The 24531-nt window shown below is 35.7% G+C and overlaps 1 protein-coding gene across 1 annotated transcript; it reads right to left on the reverse strand.

Annotated features, from left to right (window-relative positions):
* Positions 1 to 103: 103 nt before the first annotated feature.
* On the reverse strand, positions 104 to 21476 carry LOC126758359 (coactosin-like protein). Its single transcript, XM_050472614.1, has 6 exons — positions 21106 to 21476; positions 19109 to 19376; positions 1413 to 1495; positions 1091 to 1331; positions 807 to 906; positions 104 to 455 (listed from the first exon to the last, which is right to left on the reverse strand). The coding sequence occupies exons 2-6, from the start codon at positions 19199 to 19201 to the stop codon at positions 448 to 450; spliced, it is 525 nt and encodes a 174-aa protein (XP_050328571.1). The 5' UTR covers positions 19202 to 19376; positions 21106 to 21476; the 3' UTR covers positions 104 to 447.
* Between the last annotated feature and the right edge of the window lie 3055 nt (positions 21477 to 24531).

Here is a 24531-nt window from a genome sequence, read left to right on the forward strand (position 1 = left end):
GAAGAACCCCGTTTAGAACGGTAAGTCTACAGGATACTCTCGGCGCTCACGCTCCCATTTGCATATATATTCCTTGTATTCTATTCAATAAATATACTTGTAGTTTCAGTGATTTTCAATGTTTTTTTTTTAATTTTTATTTGCATTTTTTACAAATATAATCATATACATAAGTATCAATGATTTTTTCAATATGGATTTTGGTTAAAACTGTTCATTGGACTTTACAAAACTGCTATGTATTTGTATTTGTTTTATAGTAAGTATACATATGTATGTAATAATTTCACAAAATACATAAGAATGCGCTGGACAATACATAAACGTCTTTCCAAATGTCTTAAATATGCATGTTTATATGTATGTATGTATGTATGTATATATAAGTTGTAATCAATAAACTTAATGACTAATCAGGGACTCGTTGATGCGTCGTCACGTCTCGTTTTAAACACCTAAAAAGAATTTAAATTTATAATTAAACATATAGTAGGCACTAAACTCCTCCGATCCACACAATCCTCAACCGCCAATTTCTTCTTAACTTTCTTGATTTTCACGCTTCGCACTTGGTTCTGGACAATGAAATCTGTATTGTACGATATTTGTTGTTGTTTTTAATGTTGCTGTTAATTTTGGTTTCGAAAGTGTTTGCCGTCCTTGTTATTGTTTTTGTTTTTATATGTTTTTTTTTTCGTTTAATTTTTTTTGTTTAATTTGTTTTTGTTTTGTTTTTGCCAATTTCAAGTACAATATACAATTTTATTGCGCCCCCAATGCTCTTGCGTTTCACCAATTAGGCTCACCAGTGCCGTAGTTGGCGCCACCCGCGCGTTCCAAGGCACCACGGAAAAGTTCAATGTCCAGTTCGTCGTCAACGCCCGCATACAACTCCACGGCGAAATTCTGTTTCGAATAAAACAAATAAATTATATTATATACATACACACATTACTCGTCTTTTATCGCAGAAACAACTGTTCGGTTAGTCATCGATACATTGTGAAAAATAATAATTGGTAATAAAAAGGAAACAGTCATTGTGCGCTTTGTTAATGTTCGTTTTATGTTCGAGCCATCGAATACTTACGCTCAGCACCTCACGTATGAGCGCCTTGTCCGTGGACATTTTGGCACGCGGTAATACGCCGACATATTGGCCGATCCACGTCAGGAAGATGAACTTTTGCCGCTTGGACATCTCATCGCCCATTTGTATGCGGATGTAACCGAAGGCGCGGTCGTTTTCACCGAACTGCTCGCGGAATTCTTCGAAGCCTTGACCGCGTGCTGTGCACGTTATGGTGCAGTTTTGGAACTTGAAAACGGCCCTAAAATCAGCAAGATAACAAGCGAAATGAGTGATTTGCCGCTCTTGATTCATAAAACTATTTTTAAATTATCGCGCTTACCAATCGGTGTCTGTTTGGTCAGAGCGCACATCCTCGTAAGCCTCACGAATGGAGTCTTTGTCTAGCCCCGTCGGGAAGAGCATCTAGAAATACAAATAATGTATGATTATTATTTGGCACGACAATGCAGGGTTCAAGCTCTATGTTTCTCGCAGTATTTTGAAGCGCGCTTGGCATATTTACAGCGATTTCGGCGACATTAAATTGAGAAAAGTTAAAGAAAGCACGTTGAACAAAGTTGTGACTCGTTTGTTGGCATTTAATGCTATTTAAAAATAAAATCACTAAAAATCAAATTTAAATACAAGGTCTTCAACAAAAAACTTAAAATAATAAGTTATAAAATAATCTAAAAACTGTAAGGCCCTCAATTATAAGGTTTTTTCAATAATTTCCAAAAATATTGGAAATCTTTCATTATTTTTTCAATAATTGCTCGTAGTATTGTTAAAAATAAGTATATTTAACAAGGATCGCATTTGTGACCCTAAATATGTTTATATATATGTATGAATAAACTCGTTTTCTTACCATTTATTTTTTGTCTTACGTTAACATGCTCTGATCTATAATTTAGTGGGTTAGTATAAGTTCATATTTTGACTTAGATTTTAGAAGTCTTCATACTTGTTGAAATAAAAGTTAGTCTTTTACATCAAATACTTACTCAGTTTCGTTTTCTCGAAGTTGAGCTGACAATAAAGCATACCTACCACACATGGTGAATTTGCTCTGGTTTCTAACTTTTGTTGAAATTAATATAATTTCTTCAATGGTTGTTAATAAAATGCATGAGAAAATATGAAATTTTGTTACTGATTTCATGCGGAGACATCGGAGAACTCTAGGCTACTTGGGGGAGGCGGAACTATTTCTACATAAAATATGTATAGAATAGAATCTACAAAAAAACAAGGTGCGTTTCAAAGTAAACAGGACTTTTTGAATCTACGGCCCCCTGGTGGCATTTATATGTCGACAAGTGCGTTAGAATCTGCTATCTTTATCGATTGTCCAGTGAGTATTTCATCACATTTCATAGATTGGAAGTGAAGTTATTGCGTTTTAAGTGTCAGTATGTTTGTGTTATCGGTGCGAAAATGAGCTTCGAACAAAGAGCCAAAATTAAATTTTGTTTTAAAATTGGTAAAACTTTTACAGAAACGTTTCAATTGATGAAACAAGCTTATGTACGTAGCAGAGTGTACGAGTGGTTTCAACGTTTTCAAAGTGGTTGTGAGGACATAAATGACGATCAATATGTGGGCCAATCAAAATCCGTGATCACCGGAAATTCCATCGAAACTGTCCGTGAATTCATCAAAAATCAGCCGAAATCATAATTGAAATTCATGGAAATGGAATTGAACATCTCCAAAACATTGATTTATCGCATTTTGACCGAACATTTGGGCTTACGAAAGGTGTGTGTACGGTTTGTTCCGCACAAATTGACTGACGACCAAAAATTGCTCAGAAGCCAACATCCGATTCGACGCTTGTGACCGATTATTTGACCAAAAATCACATTTTAACCATTAACCATTTCTTTTTCGGAAAAATGCATTTGTCCATGAAAGGAAAGCGTTATGCAGACGTAGAGGCCATTCAAAAGGCTTGCACCGGCATACTGGCGGCCATACCGGCCCACGAGCTAAAACACTCGTTCGATATGCTTTTGGACCGTGCAAAAAGTTGTATTGAAGCAGAAGGAGACTATTTTGAATAAAAAAAATTGATTTTACCGAAAAGACCATTTGTTCTTTTTTTTTAAGTCTTGCTTACTTTGGAACGCACCTTGTATAACATTTACAGGAGAAGATTGTGGAAAATTTTACTAACTATCGGGTAGTCGAAAAAGTCTTTTCGTATTTTTAATCAGACTTCAACTTATGTAATGGATAACTACCATCTGATCAAATATGACTCGGACTGGTGCATTTAAACTACGCGCGCTAATCGAATTAATAAAAATTTTCTTAAAGAGGCGAAACTTTTTTATATTTCTGTGAAATTTGATCTTTACACATATGTCAATCAGTGTGTAATTTGGAGCTCTTTGTTTAAGAGATAAAAATTAGACTGCCAATTTTTATCATGGAAAAAAATTGAACAACGAATTTGCTAGAAATTATGGGTTTCCAATGCAGGCCCAGCTGTGGAATCATTGAAAATGTTGCGGATGTATTTTGTGGAGTTTAATGTATCACAAGCATATTTGGGTGACACAAAACATTCAGTGAAGGTTGTGAAGTCACCGAAAACTTGCCCCATGCGAAAGTTCATTCACCTCAGTTAATTGCGTTAAGAACAAAAAAGTTAAAGAAACGGTGCTGGAAAATCAGAGCAATAGCACCAATCTCAACATCTCTTATGACGACTCGAAGACATTTTGGTTAATGTTTTGGGTATAAATCATGTCAATGCTAGACTCGTACCAAAATACCTGAATTTTTTGCAGAAACAACGACGAGTAGAGGTCGCAAAAGAGCTCCTGCTTAACAACGTAGCTGAAGACCCTGCATTCATCAAAGGCTTTTTACTTTTGGCGAGATTTGTGTTTATGGATATGATGTCGAAACTGTTCATAATCTAGCGAATGGTGCACTATAAATGAGCCGAAACCGAATAAACCAAAATTCGCTTAAAGCACTGAAGGCCATCACAGCTGAGGCGTAAATCAGGTGTATGAAAAATTTGATTTAGCGTTAACATATTTGTATTGACTGTCTTGAAAGCGGTAATAAAGATTTGGTGGGTAGAAATGTAGAGTTTTTGTCAGTTTGGTAAAAATTTAGTCAGTAGATATTTTATTAGAAAACTATTATTTGTGTTTTTAAAAGAATTTTATGCAATGTACTGTTATGAATACCATTCCTCGTATTGGTAAAAATTATGAGACAACTAAACTTTCTGCTGCTCAACTTTTCTACGTAAATAAATGCAGAAAATATTATTTGTCGATATTCAAAAAAATTCTTATCGAAGGAAATGACCTCAAAGAAAATAAAAAAATGTGTTCTCTTCGCTCTTACATGCTACATGCAAATTCATCAGTTAAGTATGTATAAATATGTATGTCGTGCATTTCCTTTTCAAACTGGCAGTTTAGTGATATTGTTGGATTTGTTTTGCAGAAAAGTTTCATTACTTTTTGTACTTCGTATACATACATATATGTATGTACATATGTACATATATACATATGTATGTATGTAATTTGCAATGCGCTGATATCGTTGCACACATATGCATGTAAATTGGTGTTTTTATTCTCAATCTTATTGCTTGTGCACTTCCTCGCTGGTAATTCAGCCTTTTTTCTGCTCACTCATTCATTTGTGTGAGTTATGCACACTTAAAATGTGATTCATGAGCAAAAACGCATGTTTTCATACGGAGCATACAAAATATTTAAATACAATTTTATTTACACGATTTCTTCTGCGTGCATGAGTGTGTGTGTGCCATATGGGATGGCTTGCGTATTTGTGTATTTTAATCAACTGACTCATTGCTGTTGTCGGTTGACTTCAGTTCACGAAAGTTCAGCCGTCGAATTCAAGGAATTCTTGCAAAACGATCGCCATGACTACTCCTTCCTGTGCGCGGTTTGCGTGCATTTTTCATTTGAAAATAAATGTGGAATCAATTCACAAACAAATTAAGACTGTTATCAGTTAAATTTCTTAATTTGTGGTAACAGCTCAAAATAAATTTAATTTGGGATAATATTTTGCCCAATAACTTTCAAATTGTTTAAAGTTTATTAAGAATATATTATCTGAGAAGTAAAAAGTGTGAATAATTCTGATTTTTTATTTATAATAAAATATCGGTTATTGTTGCTAATATGTTCTTATGAAGCGCCTTGTAAGGAGAACAAATTTAAGCTATACAATTTTCCTATAGTTTTCAAACAATCTGGGATTCTGGGTTGGCGATCATATTTTAATAACATAATTGTTATAATTCACAATACTTTTTAGGGTCTTTAGTTGGGATAAGATAAGTTAAGGGTTTACATGTAGGGTTTCAAAAAATCGAATATTTTTATTGTCTTATTAAATTCTACAACACTTCTAGAATATTAAAATTATCCTGCTAACGCGGTTCATCTCTTTCCGAAATTGGTAAATTTACAAGACATCTTATTAAAAGCCGGAAAAAACCCATGGCGTCGACAAATGACCAATTGGAGTTTTTAAATACTAAAATATATATTTTTTTTTTTAAAAAGATTATGCCAAAAAATATAAGACAAATTCAAAGACTGTTTGTTAATATGGTGTATGTTTGTAAACAAATTTGTTAAAAATTTTCTAATAAAATATGTAATTTTTTATTTGAGAAAAAACCCCTCTAGCTACGCCACTGCATGGGTTTCAAAAAATATCGAAATATTTTTATTGTCTTATTAAATTCTACAACACTTCTAGAATATTGTTATCCTGCTAACGCGGGCTCATCTCTTTCCGAGGGGTCACCGGAATGGCGTCGCAATGACCAAGCTAAAATATTTTTTTTTCAAATATTTCAGAATTTGTTTGTTAATTCTAATAAAATATTTAATTTTTTATTTGAGTTGTTGAAAAACTCAAAATTAATTTTCAAATTTTCAAAAAATTTTCATTCCTCAAAATGTGGCTAAAGTTTGTTTGTTGTTGCTCCAACTAGTTTTAATGGAAGTCAAGAAAAGAGGGTGAAATAAATCAGGTACTCAGCCACTTGCTCTAGTTGTGCAAAATATTCAAATCAGTTTCTCTTTTTTTAACATTTTTAGCTCAAGAGTCGAGAAAACTAGTCTCTTTCATACCAAATTTGGCTTCATGTCGTAAAATCTTACAAAATACAAAGCTAGAAAGAGCAATATTTTGCACTGTTTAACAAAAAAAAAATCATAAATGGATCAATCCGAGTCAAATATGATCAGCTGGTAATGCCATACGAAAATTCGTCAAATTAAAAAAAGGAATATACTTATGTATACATTGACTTTAGGTGCTATAAAATATGAAATGTGTATACCCATTGCAGAGGGAGTGTCTGCTCATATACCTATACACTTCCTGAACTAAATGCATTCGAGTAAATTATATTTATATACTACTTTGTGAATGTGTATGTGGCTACAAAACTATATACCATATATGTAGATAAGTATTTGAAAAACAGACATAGTTCATGACCAACACTTACATTTTCCAATAGCGCATTATGCGCCCCTTAAGCCATAAAGTCATGTTAAATGGTGAAGTGTTTAATTAGCTTAGTGCCACTGGAGTGTGCCTTTGACAGCGAAAACACATACATATGTATGTATGTATGTACATATATTTTACTTACGAGTGCATTAAAAAACAAAGTGTCTCCAGGCGAACGACTCTGGCATACTTTTTAACCATGTAAGGAAGCACATGTGCATGTTTTTATATATACACACATACGTATTCATACTTGTATATGCTTAAGAAAGCATACATATAGATCTTTTTGTAAGAAATTTACTCTGCTGCTTGTATTGAAGAGACTAACTTCGAATTTTATTCGAATGAGAAGAACAGGTCAGATTTATTTCAAGACGATTTCTATATTTCAGACAGAACATGCATAATACAGTTTCTAATACACGGAGACTAGTGACAAGTTTAGAGTTCTTTGAAGTTCCTCAAATTGGCCGTCAAATAAATCGAGAAAAATATGATATTTGTGTAAGCAGAAGCTTAAGGTGAGCCATTTGCTAAAATATTTTTGTATTTATAAAATATTTTGTGTCGAAAACATGCAAATTCTGTTGAAAGAATATTGTATTAATAATAAGGAGTTTCAAGATATAAAATATCAGAAAAACACATCAAATAATTTTATTAAATCTGTTTTAAATGATCATCCATAAAAGGTGTCAATTTTATGATTTATTGAATTTAGCTTGATCCCCTTCCGCCCTTAATAGATTACTTGTGTTTACGGGTCTCAAAATATCAAATTTTCTTATTGTCTTATTAAATTCTACTAGAATTTTAGCCAAAATTTTCAAGTCGATCCGAATAATAGTTTTGGAGATTAGAACTTGTGCGTTCGAGGCTAGCTAGGCTAAGTGCGCCGTCTTTAAAAACGTTTTTCTCGAAACTGTGTTTTTGAAGTCGGTTGGCAAGATTTCTCGAGAACTACTCAACCGATCTTTATGACATTTTACACAGGTCTTTGAGACACAATTCTTAAAGACTTGGACGAATAAATGTTTCTCGATTACAACTATTTGAAAAAATGTCGCGAAATTTTAATTTTTTTGTAAAAATGTCTGACAAAAATCCAATTTTCAGTTTTTTTCCTTCTTCCAAGTGCTACATAAGTTAAAGTTTTAACTGAAACACGTACTTTTTCACATAAGATGATCCTGTAAGGAGTCATCTTGCCAACGCGGGCGCATCTTTTATCCGAGGGGTCACCGGAAATGGCGTCGCAATAGCCGAGTTTAAAATATTTGTTTCCCAAAAATTTTAGAATTTCTTTGTTAATAGTGTACGTTTGTAAGAATAAAAAATTCTAATAAAATATTTAATTTTTTACATGAGAAAAACAGTTGTTGAAAAAAGGCTATTTTTTACACGAGGAAACTCATGTAACACCTTAAACAACTCAAGTTATAAATATCCTCTCTTTGATGTTTCGTATGCTGTGAATATACATATTTGCGGCAGTGACCAAAAAAAAAAAACTCGTTAGTTTGATGCCTCTCGACCTTCAACGTAAAATAGAAGTTAGATGAGTCAGTAATAACAACAACAAAATGTCTAACGCAAAAGAAGTAAGGAGGACATACATATGTATGTATGTATGTACATATATTATGTTTTGTAGTATTTATGTTGTGCGTATCGTCAGCATTGATATCTGCGCGCCTCTCACTGTCGACTACTTTCATTTCAATGTAACGGTTAATTAATTAAATTAGTTTGAATTTAATTTTATGCCAATAACGGATTTTTCGCCAACAATTACGGTCACTTTTCAAACCAAATAAATATGTAATACACGAGAAAGAGTGTGAAGGCAAACGCATCTAACGAAATCGAAAGCGAAAAAGATGCAAAAATAAAGCAAATAATTATTTCATTTGCACAATAATGAATGAACATATAAATTGATGGTTAGTTACAGCCGCATGTACATACATACATACATACCACATATGCAAAAGTATGTACATATTTAAATTGGTATGTTTGGGCGAATGGACTCCTCCAAGTGCCGGTGCACAGACAAAGCGGCAAAACGCGAAATGGACAATGTGAGACTTAACTGTGCGGCCAAAGCGGTTGGCCAGACAGACAAACAGACATACTTATGTACAGTGGCTACTGTAAGTCATGCAACTTAACGTTTACGGTGTTTTGTTTTCACTGCCGTTGCGGCGCAAATCGCTGCTTGTGAATTACAAGTTTGTGCAGCAAAGTAGTTTGGTAATTCGCAATTAATCAGCAGAGGATGCATCTGCATAAATTTAACGATCCACTCGTGAGGGGCAAAATGCGCTAAAGTGCAGGCATAAATTTCGGAATTTATTTGTAACGGATATACACGAGTAATACGTTTGCAACGAAAATATTTAAAAAGTTGCATTTTATTGCTTTTCGTTTTTTACTATTTTCCTGTGAAGCGCATAAACACACATAACGCTCGCTCACTTGTTACGGCTTTTTTATATTTTAAAGCATAGTTTTTTTTTGTTTTTTAGTTTGCTTGCTTGCATTACTTTTATGGCGTTGTTATTTTGATTGCTGCCTTTATTGTTATATTATATTTTCTTATATGTGCCTTTTGTTGTTGTTTTTGTACGTACAACGTACTTTAAGGCTCACACTTTTTCTTATTAGCCGTTTTTGTACATTTTTGCCCATATGAGGTAAAATGTGGTGAAGTGTGCGCCGCCGACCGTCATAGAACACATTTTACGAGTGTTCACGAGTGTACTTGTTCGCCGCCTCAGCTGGAGCGGCCTGCACTCGCATGCACTTGGCAAGCTCCCCGCGACCGCCGATCAATGTACCGTGTCACTTAACTGTGTAAGTAAATATCGCATATATATGTAGTATGTATGTATGAATGTATGTTTGTTGGCATGGCTGTGTGCTGCGTGTGCCCGTATATAGCCAAACAATCGGCGAATCATCCATTGAATGCGATTTGAGTATGCGCCGCAAGGTTATTAATAAATTTCAAGTTTAAAATCAGCGTAGGAAATGCACGAGTGTTGCGTATGCGTTGCGTGCGAGTTGGCGTTGCTGCTGCCGCCGCTACCGGCACCGCTGTCGTAGCACCCACCCATGCGATGCGTCGCTTCACTCATCCTGAAGGTGAGAGTGAATATGTTTTTCATACATAGATGTACATATTCATGTATATAAAAGTATGTATGTATGTAGGTGGGTTCGTGTGAGGGCACATAAAAATATAGAAATATTTTGTAGGATGCGAAGCGAAGAAAGGAGAAACTAAAACGGTAAGTGCATGCTTGCATATGCAGTTATACATATGTATGTTTGTATATACATAAATATAAAAACATATGTATATCAATATTGAAGTTTACGTATGCACATATTCAATAGCGTAGCAGTGCATCGTATTTAATGGTTATTTTAAAATATTTAAAAATAACTTCAATCCCCCTTTTATTAAAGAAATATTTTAGAGTTTTGCATGCGGTTGTAGCCTGTCTGCAAGACAGTCGAGTTATTGTTATATTCGCTGCCTTATACCGTACACGTTCATATACATACATACATACATATATACATATGTTTATAAAAGTGAATAGGGCTTCAGAAATCAATAAGCTTTATTGATAAAGTTCGCTGATTTCATAAGTCATTTACTCATGCTAAAGACAGCACATATTCTGCTATCATTGGTCAACATGGTCAAGATTGAGATTGAGGGGGTGTAAATTCAATAGAGGTCAAACTCACAGTTTTCTCGAGGTTAGCTGAACTTAAACTCCAAGCGACATGTTCTTATCATCTTAATTCGGGACCTAAAATTATACTTTCCACAAATACGATTGAAATTAAGGGGTTGCATGGGTTTACGGGTTTCAAAAATCGAATTTAGAATATTGCTTAAAATTTTCAAGTTGTTCCGAGTAATAGTTTCGGAGATACAACTTTGAGAACTTGTGCGCTAGGCTAAGTGCGCCGTCTTTAAACGTGTTTTTGTCGAAACTGTGTTTTTGAAGACGGTTGGCAAGATTTATCGAGAACTACTTAAACGATCTTCATGAAATTTTACACAGGTCTTTGATATACAATTCTTAAAGACTAGGACGAGGGATTTTTTTTCGATTACAACTATTTGAAAGAAATTTTCACTGAAGTTTTATTTCTTTTTTTGGAAAAATGTCTGCCAAAAATCGAATGTTCAGTGTCTTCTGTCCTTCGTCCAAGTTCTAAGTGAGGGTTTTAACTAAAATACGTATTTTTTCACTATAGATGATCCTGTAACGAGTTTTCCCGCCAAACGGGATGTAGCGTTTTTCCAAAAATTTCAGAGTTTCTGTTTTAAAATATTTCATTTCTTATATGAGAAAAAAATTGTTGAAAAAAGACTGTTTTTTGCCCAAGGAAACCCTTGTAACCCCTTAATAGTCTTTATTTTTAGAGGGTTTTATGCCGCGTTTTATAGTAGGGTTAAGTTTTATATACAAGGATTTTTTTGCTATTGTGGTCCGATTAGGACGATTATGAAAAGTGACAGCTCCATGGAGAGAAAAGAAGGTATGCAAAATTTAAGATCTATGTATATCTCAAAAACAGGGGCCTGTTAGCGTATTTACAGACAAACTTGGTGGAGTCATATGTAGATATACTATCTTATAGGGTCTACGACGTTTCTGTATGTAATAATCTTCTTCGCAAAATTAATATACCCTGTTTAGATTATGAATATTTAATAGCGAATAATGTAATTTGTAAAAAAAAAAGATTTATCTTTAAATTTATGTATACATATGTATAAACATGAAATATGTATAGAAAAGGGAGCGTCAAATTATTGTTACATAGTATGTATTTTAGAAAAGTTAAAATGGTTTACAAAATTAGTCGTGTTAGAAAGTAGACTTAAAGTGGAACGAGCAGCCTAAAAACCAAAATCTATAAATCCTCCGGCGTTTGGACTAAGCCATGCTCACATTTCTATGTATTATATACGTATTTGCTAAACCATAACAGTAGCATTAGCAAATTTTTTAATTGTGCTCGCTTGAAAACAACCGTTAACCTTTAGCGTTTACTACGGCGGTTACACAACTAAGTGTGTCACTCGCTCTCTTTTTTGACTTGCACATTCTAAAAATGTCGCGAATTCTGTCATTCGCCGGTAGCGTACCACTCAAAGTCATCAATATTTTATAACTGTATTAATGATCAGCTAAACAACCAAATGTATTGTAAGTGGTTCGTGCTGGTGTATGTACATATGTATATGTGTGTGTGTGCAATATTGCAACAACGAAACCGTATAGCAATTGCCGCTGCTCTTGCCATTAGCAATCACCTTGGCGGCCGCATTCACATTTCACATTTCAACGCATCAAAAGATTTCAGTTAAATACTTTCACCTCTCGGACACATTCGCGCAACTGTGCTGTGCGCCGACTGTTACTGGGTCCACTGGCAGCTGGTAGCTGCTAGCTGCCTGCCGGCTGGCGGTTGCCGGTTGGCAGCAGGTTCGCGCTGCGCGAAACGCGTGTTTATTTGCGATTCGAGGCGCGTGATGCGCTTGATTTGCAAAATCCGCTTAAAGCTTGCGCGGCAGCAAAAGAAATTTGCTCACTTGTATTGTGCGTGTTTTGGTGCTTCGTCTGTTTTTGCATTTCTTTATCAATGCAATCGTGGTGACGAACGCTGGTGTCACCTTTATCTGTTTTCAGTTGCCGTTGCTGCTGTTGATGGAGCTGTTTAAGAGCGTTTCGTTGGCGACAATTTATATGGCATTATTTGAGCACTCAGCAACAGCCACTACAAGTGCATGTAAATACACATGTATGTATGTATGTATGTATTTAGGTATGTATGTATATGCAAGTATGTATGATAAGTAGATTTGCGCGCTCATAAACGCTTGTGCATACTTATTTAATTGCGTACGCTTTGTGGTTTTGGTCAATTCACTTTAACGGTACCCACTCTTGGCTACACTTTGTTTAATTGTACATATTGCAGTTATGTATGCATGCGTGTGTATTTGTGTGAAATTTGCATGCCGCAAAAATGTATTTTTATCTGAGTTTTTGAAAGTCAATAAGTAGAAAGCTTCGGTGAATTTTCGTAGGCGTAATAACGTCATTGTTGCCACGCCGCTTTGTATGAAAACACTTATTTATATACATAGATATGTACATACATACATACATGCTATGTACATAATTTAGTAATATCATTATACGTATATATACATATGTACATACATATTATCAAATAAATTAACTTCTTCTACTACGTGACTCTATATTCTATACTAATATTGGGTAGTCGAAAAAGTCTTTTCGTATTTTGTCAATGGTCGTTGCAATCGTGTACAAGATCTTCAGTGCTACCAATCACATTGTGGCATACTATATAGTGTTGGAAAGGTGAGATTTTAAGCTTCTTTAAACTAAAAAAAATTAAATTCGGTTAAGTTGAGAAACAATTACAGCTGTTCAAAATTGAGTGAAAATAATGAAGAAATTCGCTTTATTTTGAACTTTTTGCATAAAGAAGGGAAGAATGGCACGCAAGCCACCAATGAAATTTGTGAAGTTTACGGAGACGATGCTGTATCAGCTCGTGTATCACAACAATGGTTCGTTCGCTTTCGTTCTGGAAATTTCGATGTGAAAGTTTTACACTGATGGAATAATGTCTCTAGCGGAAAAATGGCAAAAAATGGTCGACCAAAATGGTACATTTTTCTTTACTTATTTATTATTATAAATATAAAGAAAAAATAAGTTGAAGTTTGATTAGACATACGAAAATACTTTTTCGACTACCGAATATTTATATTAGGAACATATAATATAATCATGAAAGCGCTGAAATATCTATTACATAAATACGCTTCATTAGCTCATATGCGGGATATGCACAATAAGTATACAAATATCAGTGTCTATATATATATACTGTATTAAGCAAAAAGTTAGATTATACTAATTATATAACTAAATTATCATATGAAATCGGAGTGATAAAAATTAAATGCAGATAAGCGTCTTGTTTGCTTAGTGTGACAAGTCATATAGTCATATAGCTGTCTCTATATATAGTGTACATACTTTTCGTATAGCAGATATACCGCTTTAGCCCCAATTTGTTCGAAGCGGCATGAACTGCTTTTATTTTTATTGCTATCATAAAATCTTAGTAGACACGTCATACTAAGACACTACGGTGTCATAATTTCGCGTGATATACTGCCATTCTTATGGGCAATAAGCCGCGCCCCTCTCTTACATAATTATAATTTTTGTAATTTACAAGAAGAGTGTTAGTAAACAGCCAGTTGGAAATATGTAGGCATTTAAATATTGAAGAAACCTGCCACCTATAGACCTTTTCCTGAAAACTACGCAGCAAAGATGGCCTGTCCGCAAGAGAATTGACATATAAACCCTTCGGGCATGGGTAATGGCGGTTGGGCAAGCTTTGGCTACATTACCCCACATTTAAACAGGGAAAGAAAGTTGAAAGTAAACATAGGAAAAGATGCCTCTCTAAACTCTAAATATTTCTACGGATGGCTCGAAAATTGACGACGGATTTGGTGCTGGAATATGCTGTCCAAAGTTAGGCATAAATCAACCTCTTAAGTTGTCGGACCATTACAGTATATTTCAAGCTGAGGTCTTTGCTATTGCGAAAGCCGCGAAGCTGGCCTCTAATGCACCAGCTGGAAATTCCAGAGTCAACCTTTACGTAGACAGCCAAGCAGCAATCAAGGTAGTAACCTTGTATCGCATATCGGCCAGAAGTGTCTTGGGAAGCAGGGCGGCATTGGAAAGTTTTGCCAGAAGCAAGCAACTTCATTTCTACTGGGTGCCAGGCCACAAAGGCATCGAGGACAATGAAATAGTGAACGAGATTGCCAAGAATGGTGTACGACTAACATCCGAAAACGTGATCAACATTGGGAAACCCATGTTTATACGATGATCTCGACAGAAGCATGGTAAAGGAAATGAAAATCCTATGGAACGAGCCAAGTAGGGTGCAAAACTGCAAAAATCATGTACAAAATGGTAGATCGGAAGTACACAAAATTCCTATTGGCACACGATAGAAGAAACTGTAGGAACTTGACGGGAATACTAACTAATCACTGTCTGGTCGCGACTCACGCCCGCAGGATAGGGCTGACAGATCGAGAAGATTGTCGGAAATGTATAGAGGATGGCACCAGGGAAACAATGGAGCATCTCTTGTGCACTTGTCTCGCATTGGCAAGACTGCGCTGAAACCATCTGGGTTCCCCACGGTATGATACACTGGAGTAGGTATCGATAGTGATGTCGCAAAGTATGTTAAAATTCGCGTCAAGCGCAGACATCCTAAAGGATGACTACTCTCATGGACTTAGGAACTGAACTCTATCTGGTATTGCAAGGGACCAAACCCTACCATATTAATCTAACCTAATCTTTAGTAGTCTTTAAATAGAAATTACTGTCCTTGAGATTCATTTGTTGAAGTTTTCAACTCTACCCTTTAATCTACAATAAGATATTAATTCTGTTTTTACGACAGGTTCAAGCAAAATGGAAAAATTCCGTCTTTAAAAAGGGAGACATTAATCGCAAGCTGCGTTGCCACTCATCCCAGTTACATATGTATATCACCGGGTTTTTTATGCCAGGGTAACAATAACCCTACTTTTTGATCTTATATATTTTTATCATCAATTCAATTTATTGACACTGGATTCACGGAGTTATTATAGGAAATAGATATCGTTTTATCGCTAAACGAAAATTGTTTTTTTTTACTGTGCACATCCGCCACTTGAGCTGATTGGCGATAAGAGCTGTATTACCTTCAACTCTATGTCTAAAACAAAATCAAATAAAAGGCAAAATAGCAAATACAATTGCAATTGCATTACAGACATTGGCTTGGGCCGTTTCTTAACAAGTTATCAATATCAGTGCATATTTCCAAAGAAACTCTCACGCGTTTATCACAAAAATCCCAATACTCCACACTCGCAAGTGTGTGATTTATCAACAAATGCATAAATATTTTGTTTTTAATCGTGAATCATGCAGTCAATACTCGTCTATTGAACGCTTTGTGTGCAATCAATTAGTAAATGTGGAGCAATGCTATGCGTTATAGAGATGGAATTTGTCCCATGAACACGTACCAAGTATGCTGACAAATATATTAATATACATACATACTATGTACATATAGAGGAACGTTTTTATGTATTTATATACAGCATTTTCAAGTCAACTTGTGTGTTTTAAAGCGAAGGCACGCTGCTTGGGCCGCGATTACTTACGCTCTTCAATTAAGCGCATCGAATTTTAAGTGTCCCACGAGTTCCCGTTGAGCTTATAAGACTGTTGCCCCCAACAAACATAAATTATTACAAAATCATAACGAAGTAATTTCCGAAATTTGTACAAAACATTTTGATATTGCTTTGCTCCATAATGTGTAAAACGCATTTTCAATTGAATGAAATAATTTTTTGAAATGAAAAGAGTAGAAATTGCCCTTGCTGTATTTTCTTAAAGTTGCTTAAAGCATTTCCTAACCCTAGCCGAGCGTGTGTGGTGGCTAGATGCAGATAGTACCATGCAGCAGACGTGAGTGTTAATAAATCTTCGGCCGACCTTTGCGTTCTCACATTGAAAAAATATGAGTTTGAGGCTTTTAAGTGTGAGACAGCCACTCGTAAATGTCAAAGTGTTATTGTCCTTAAGATGAGTGCCTTGGTACTATCGCACTTGTCTGCACAATACGAAGTTTTGCATAATATAAGACTACACGTGTGATTGAAAGCTTGTAAACCATACATAAGCAGAATGTTGTTGCATTTTTTACTATCACAGAAGCATATTACCTACATATAATGAACGCATATGTATGTGTATTTATGAATATGCAAGCAGACTATATGTAATTTTATCTGGCTTTTATAACTTGACTTACCCTTCGTGGTCGACACTCGAACTTTTTAACAGTATCTTCTTCTTCCTCTTCCACATTGTCGTTTTCTTTTACTTGATTGTTGTTTTCACTTACCGTTTCGGGCTCATCCTCGACTTCAATTGTTCTACTTAATATTTCTACCTCACCTTCTTCGATTGGTGCATCTTCTTCAACGATTTCCAATGCAGGTTCCGGTAATTCTTCACCTTCATTTGAATTTTCTACTTCTTCTATATCTTCATTCTCTTCAACTGACTCAATGGTTTCTTCTACTTCGTTATCTTCTGCTTCTACTTCATCTAAAACTGTATCTAAAACTTGAACAGCTTGTAGCTCTTCTGCAAGATCGTCTTCATCTACTAATTCTTCCTGCTCTTCTGCAGAGTTTTCTTCACCCTCACTTTCTACTTCATCATTCAGGGCTTCTACTTCTGCCTCTTCTACTTCTTCTTCTTGTTCTTCTTCTATATCATCTACAGGTTCGCCCTCATCAGAAGGTTGCTCATCTTCAGGCTCTGCAGGGATTTCTTCTTCATCCTCCACTTCTGCAAGCTCTTCATCAGCAGGTTCATCTTCAACTTGAGGTTCTTCATCTTCTAACTCTTGTTCTTCTTCTTCAACGGGTTCTTCTTCCTCCACCGCTTCTTCTTCCTCTTCTTCCGGTTCGTCTTCATCAGCAGATTCTTCCTGCTCTTCTGCTTCAGCCTCTTCTACTTCTTCAGGCTCTTCATCAGCAGGTTCATCTTCATCAGCAGGTTCATCTTCAACTTCAGGTTCTTCAACTTCTAATTCTTCAACTTCAAAATCTTCGTCTTCCTCTTCAACGGGTTCCTCTTCCTCCACCGCTTCTTCTTCCTCTTCTGCCGGTTCGTCTTCATCAGCAGATTCATCTTGCTCTTCTGCTTCTGCCTCTTCTACTTCTTCAGGCTCTTCATCAGCAGGTTCATCTTCAACTTCAGGTTCTTCAACTTCTAAATCTTCGTCTTCCTCTTCAACGGGTTCCTCTTCCTCCACCGCTTCTTCTTCCTCTTCTGCGGGTTCGTCTTCATCAGCAGATTCATCTTGCTCTTCTGCTTCTGCCTCTTCTACTTCTTCAGGCTCTTCATCAGCAGGTTCATCTTCAACTTCAGGTTCTTCAACTTCTAAATCTTCGTCTTCCTCTTCAACGGGTTCCTCTTCCTCCACCGCTTCTTCTTCCTCTTCTGCCGGTTCGTCTTCATCAGCAGATTCTTCCTGCTCTTCTGCTTCTTCGTCTTCTACTTCTTCAGGCTCTGCAGTGATTTCTTCTTCAGCAGCATCCTCCTCTTCTGCAGGTTCTTCGTCAGCAGGTTCATCTTCAACTTCAGGTTCTTCCTCTTCCTCTTCAGCGGGTTCCTCTACCTCTTCTTCTTCCTCTTCTGCCGGTTCGTCTTCATCTTCCTCTTCTTCTGCTTCCTCTTCTACTTCTTCAGGCTCTGCAGAGATTTCTTCTTCAGCAGCATCTTCCTCTCCGGCAGGCTCTTCATCAGCAGGTTCATCTTCAACTTGAGGTTCTTCATCTTCTAAATCTTCCTCTTCAGCGGGTTCCTCTTCCTCTACCTCTTCTTCTTCTTCTTCTTCTGCCTGTTCGTCTTCATCTTCCTCTTCTACTTCTTCAAGCTCTGCAGGGATTTCTTCTTCAGCAGCATCCTCCTCTTCTGCAGGCTCTTCGTCAGCAGGTTCATCTTCAACTTCAGGTTCTTCCTCTTCTTCTTCAGCGGGTTCCTCTTCCTCTACCTCTTCTTCTTCCTCTTCTGCCGGTTCGTCTTCATCTTCATCTTCCTCTTCTTCTGCTTCTTCTTCTACTTCTTCAGGCTCTGCAGGGATTTCTTCTTCAGCAGCATCCTCCTCTTCTGCAGGCTCTTCGTCAGCAGGTTCATCTTCCACTTCAGGTTCTTCCTCTTCCTCTTCAGCGGGTTCCTCTTCCTCTACCTCTTCTGCCGGTTCGTCTTCGTCTTCCTCTTCTTCTGCTTCCTCTTCTACTTCTTCAGGCTCAGCAAGGATTTCTTCTTCAGCAGCATCTTCCTCTTCGGCAGGCTCTTCATCAGCAGTTTCATCTTCAACTTCAGGTTCTTCAACTTCTAAATCTTCCTCTTCCTCTTCAACGGGTTCCTCTTCTTCCACCGCTTCTTCTTCTTCTACCTCTTCGTCTTCTTCAGCAGATTCTTCCTGCTCTTCTACTTCTTCCTCCTCTACTTCTTCACTTTCTAAAACTTCTTCCTCTTCCTGTTCCTCTTCTACATTTTCTTCTTCTATCTCTTCCTGTTCTTCTTTTTCTTCTTCTTCTTCTTCCTCGTCTTCATTTACTTCCTCTATATGAAAAACCGCTTCAATCGGTTCTCCATCACTTACGTCTTCTTCGGGATTTTCATCTTCCCCATCTTCCACGTCATCCTCTTCATTTTCTTCCTTACTATCCACTTCATCCACCTCTTCTTTCAGTTCAAAGTCAGCAACACTGCTGTCCAAACTTACCCTTCGTGGTTGGTCCTCGACTTCATCCTCCTCCTTATCCTTGCTCACTTCATCTGTGACTTCAACTATTTGCTCTACTTCAACTTCAGCCATTTTTTCGTTGTTGTTGTCGGTTTCAGGTAGATTTGTTGTTTCTATAATAGTTGAACGCGTCTGTGGTTGCGTTTGAGGTTGTTCTTCTTCTTCTTGATACTCGATTGCCTTACTCGCTCGATGTGGCCAAGTAAGTCTGTTTGTGCGAATACCGTATGGAGATCGTTGGCGCACACTGGAACACAGATGAAATGGAAAAGTGTGAGTTTAATAAAAAGAAATAAACGAATAATAATAAAAGCAAGAACAGATTTAAGTATAACAATAGTGAATTTGAAGAAATCACAACAAAATAACAATTGTGGACGTTTTTTTGCTGTAAGCTAAATCCAAAGAAATGAGTTGGCGAAAAACCGAACGTGCAATGAGCCAAGCTTATTGAGTGCCAAGGTTTTATACCACATACAACATTTTATATTGTTTGTGAGAATAATTTAGGAAAACATTTTATTTCGATTTTTCAAAAGTTTTGAGACTTGGTCCAACGGATATTTTATTTGATTCCAATGTTAATTTGTTTCCATCCAAAAAATTTCGATAATATAAGTATAATAATAAATATTTTCCTCCGTTTAATTGAACCTAGTCCGAACAACAGTTCGTAGTTGGGAAATACTAGTTCAGGGATACATAGAACATATTATAGAAAGGTAATAACATCCGACTTCTGACTCTGAAGCAGTCGAAAAAGTCCTCTATTCGAACAATAATGTGACACTCCCCATTGTAAGTACGATGTCAATGTTTTCTAAAGCTCAATGGGATTATAAAATATGTAATTTAGAGTTACATAAGAGTGCTTATTTGGATTTCGCAGAATTTTGTAGATTACTAGCGATCAGATTTCGTATTCAAGAGCTTCGAGTACATAAGTATGTGGAATAAAGAATATTGGTTTTGTTTTCGAAAACAATATCTACCGAGAGTGCCTCGGAAAATCGCTTGTTAAATAATATATTAAATAAATCACAAGACATATCGAAAATTTTAGGCCTTATAACATCAAAAGATATGATCACGTGCCCGTTTGTGACCTTGATTAGTAACTTGAACTCATTATTGAAAAGAGTTATTTTAAACTTTCGATTTCATTTTTAAATCACGACTTGAATAAGCCAAATTATAATTTTTTAATAAGAAAAAATATTATTATAAAAATTTAGAACACAGAAATTCGAAAAATAATAAAAAACTTAAATTTTTATCAAATTTTTTTAACAATTAATAACACAAAACTTTTTACGTGAAAATATTTTTTTCAATTATCCTTTTCAACCAAATTTCTTCCACAAGAACCTCTTCACAGAACTTTTCCAAGTGAATGGTATACCGTTTAAACAGAATTTTAAAATAAGGAACCAAACGACTGTATCCCAGAGAATGGCGCACGAGCGATGGCAAAACTTGTTTCGCGTATCTACTTTTGCTGATATGAAATTTTGCAAATAAGAGACAATGTATGTAACTTTTTAACTGGACGTCTGCGAGAACATACATACATACATATGTATATAAGTATGTATATATTTAGTATATGCACTTAAATAAGTATTTGCATGTATTTGTTAGTTCACACACAAGCACTATAAGCGCATGGGCTTGGCCCCGGCTACATATGTACATACATATGTATATAACAGGATGTACTAGGACACAACAAAACTCTTTTAATTTTTAATTTGGAAGAACACATAAATTAATACTTTTTAATTAAAAGATTTGTACAACATTTTACGATTTTTTAGTTTAACATTTTAGATAAGATGCGCACAGACACACTCACTCACACACTATATACTTATAACAATTAATTTCCTTTTGTCACAATTTGCCAATTTTTTTTTTGTTAATTTTCCAAAATGTATAATTTTGTAGAAATTTAAACAATTAAAAAATGTGTTCACCTTGTTTGTTGTAGTCACACGTTTGTTGTTGTGGTTGCTTGCTTTTTGGCAATTATTTACGCGTGTATATGCTTGAAAGCTTGAGCGCCTAATTTTACTACACACTAATTAGTTGAAATTAGGAATTCCGCAGAACGGTAAATGTTTGAACCAAAAACAAGAAACAATATCACTTTAAGTACATAAATATATATGTGGTATATATATGTATGTAATATTCTTGTCTGCAACTATACCGACTACGCGATATTTAACGAAAAATATATACACAAATGTAATTTAGTATGAATAGCGGCAAAAACAAGACGATACCACAGAAATGCGTCCGATTCCAGCGGGTTGTTGCTCTCGAATACGACTCGAACGAGTGAAGTTGGAGCAACTTAAACTATTGCTTTGCGGCGGGTTGGCCGTTACGGCAGAGAGCTGCACCTCCGCGCAGCGAGCAAGCTGAATCAGACACTCCAACAGCAATAACAACAACGATAAACACAGTGACAGCCACATTCACCATATCAGCAACAAAACCGCACCAGCTCACCCATATATGCATATGCCTCTTGTGTGTGAGTGCATGTGTGTGTTGGGTAGGTGCGGGGCCGGCAAGTGAGTTGGAGTAGATTGGAGCGCGAGCAGAGAGCGCTGTAGAACGTCAGTGGAGTATCGCGATAACGAATGCCGGCACTCCGTGCTGCACATACACACATACACTCATGCACACGAGCGCATTTGTGCACGCTTGTATGCAAGTTGTACATGCACTCACACATATGTACATACATAGTATATGGTGTGTGGGTATGTATGTGTAGAGCAAGTGACTCAAAATGAACACTTGGTGTGGCGGCACTCAAACAAAGCTGTTGACAAATAAAAGCAAAAACAAAGTGGAAGGTGAAAAACAACTGCAACAACTCACGACAGAAGGAAAAGAAAGCAGAAAACTTTGCAACGCACAAAAAAGGCAGTAAAATTGACAGCAAATCAGCAATAATAACAACAATAACAAGAGTGGAAGAACAACGGCATGCTGCACGTGTTGGTGGTCAAGTTTGAGCAGTTGCAAGGAATGATTTTTCTCGCCTAAGGGTTAAGCAGCTGCTTGCAACTGAATATGATTACATACATACATATGCATAGTATATATATAGTTAAAAAAAAGCCTCTCCAAAAATCTATTCATAATAATTTTTTTTCATTGAGTTATAAAATTCATAAGAAATAAAAAATTTTCCCAAAAATAATCAAACTTTAACTGTTAATATCTTTTAAACGTTTGGGTTTACGAAAAAATCGTGGAGACCTTTTTTGTAGAGCATTCAATTTCCTACAAAATCTAAGGAACAAGATATTTTTTCAAGTAGTTGGAAGCGAGATATAAATTTTTCTATCTGATAATAAGAAAAAATAGAAAACTGTATGTAGGAGGACCTTCCCGTTACAATTAAGAACTCATGTTTGGACAGGCTTTCTTAGAGGTGTCTAGGAACCTATTTTTCCGAGTACCAAACGAAATTTTTTTTTTTTTTGAATCACTCTAATGTACATAAGTATGTATAAGCAAATTTGCATTTATTTGCTTTAAAATTAAAAATATTACACAGTTTTATTCATTTTTATAAAAAAAAGAGTTTGTTTCCTGTGAACTATTTAGTTAATTGCTTTTTTGATCATAAAAATTTATTTATAAATATCAATTCTGCCTTAAAAGGCAACAAATACTGTCAGGCAGTTCACAAATACTTTGTCTACACTTTCGGTTGATAAGAAGCTCGAAGAACGTAGACTCACATAGACTGTAGAGGTTACGTTGCATCCAAAGGTTATGATAATTCTCATATTTAACTTGAATCTCTATCGGGAGAAGGTTTCATTAAAACTTTCAAAAGATTTCGAAATTTTCTAATACTATTATTAACTATATTATTATATTCATTAATTTTCATTATAAAATGACATAACAGCGCATAGGTTAGTTTCGTTGCAAATATTTGAAAATTTCTGTTGTCAGGCGCGGTGACGTGTTGCCATTACTAATCACAACCTAAAGGTACGTTCAAAAGGATAACATCAAAGTTTACAATTCACCAGCTGACGCAAATATTGACGTATAAATGTATGTACATATGTATGTAAATGCATAAGTATACAATGACACTCCTGCTTGTTAACATAGTCGCAGTCACTCTAAAAGGCCACTGTTTGTAGTTGCAATATGTAAATTTGTGTTAGAGCGGCGAGCCCTAATGGAAAACTGTGCCCAATATTGAGTCATTTGACCATCAACTCTGACGCTCATAATTGACTTACGTAATTGATATTGCCAACCCTTGGAAATTAAAGAACTTTTCCGCTACCTTATATGGCAGAGAAATATATTTTTGTTTTTGAATAGATTAATATATATTTTAGGAGGACAAAATGTTTTCCTAAATCTCCCTAGTTTAAGGTATGGTTAATATCTAAATACCATAATATCTTAGAGGGGTTTTCTGATATGATCAGCTATGAAACAATTTCATTCTTAACAAGTAAGTAAGAGGTAGGTAGTGTATAACCGAACATTTTATACTCTTGCAACTTGCAAGGATTAAAGCCATATGAGGTCTACGGCGAGTTTTCACCCGATTTTATTCAATTTTATAACGATTTCTACACATTGGCCGATATACATATGTAGTATAAAGTCATGTGAAAGTTCGAAAGTCTTAATATTAGTATATGGAAGCTAAGGGAAGTATTGACCTGATTAAATCCTTTTGTAGTACACAGACATACTACTATCAGGAAAGGATTCTCTCTAAATTTCAGTTATAAATCTCATACTTTGACCGATATTTTCAGTATAAAGTCAACTTTAAGCACTGGGTTCACATATTCAATGCCTAGGGGCTTGAAGAGTTTTGGTTCATAAGGTGGCACATCTCGAACAAATTTCACATTGTAACATAAGAATGTCACGTATCAAATTTTATTGAAATTGGTCGGGCGGATTCAAGATATGCGATTTTCACACCGGCTAAATTAAAGCCCCGTTATACCATCTCGGGGATAAAATTTAATGTCTCTGTCGTTAATTTATCGCCATTTCAGTAGTTTTTAACAGTACCGTTATATGGGGGAGAGCGGGATTATCATCCGATTTCATGCATTTTCACTCTGTCGGTAGGAGTTCATATAGTATTTGCGCTAGGCGTATTTGGTTCTTGTAGCTTTAGTGGTTTAGGAGCTATGTATGTATATTAAACTTATTAAAGGGCGAGCAACGACCACTTTTTCAAAATTATTTGCCACAGAATTAGAGTTTTATCTAAATTTTTACTCAAGTTGCAGCTTGCACGGACGGACGGACTCGGATTTCAACTCGTCTCGTCATCCTGATCAGTTATATACATACATGTATATATAACCCTATATATTCATCAT

Source organism: Bactrocera neohumeralis, chromosome 5, assembly GCF_024586455.1.
Source record: "Bactrocera neohumeralis isolate Rockhampton chromosome 5, APGP_CSIRO_Bneo_wtdbg2-racon-allhic-juicebox.fasta_v2, whole genome shotgun sequence".
Taxonomy (NCBI): domain Eukaryota; kingdom Metazoa; phylum Arthropoda; class Insecta; order Diptera; family Tephritidae; genus Bactrocera; species Bactrocera neohumeralis.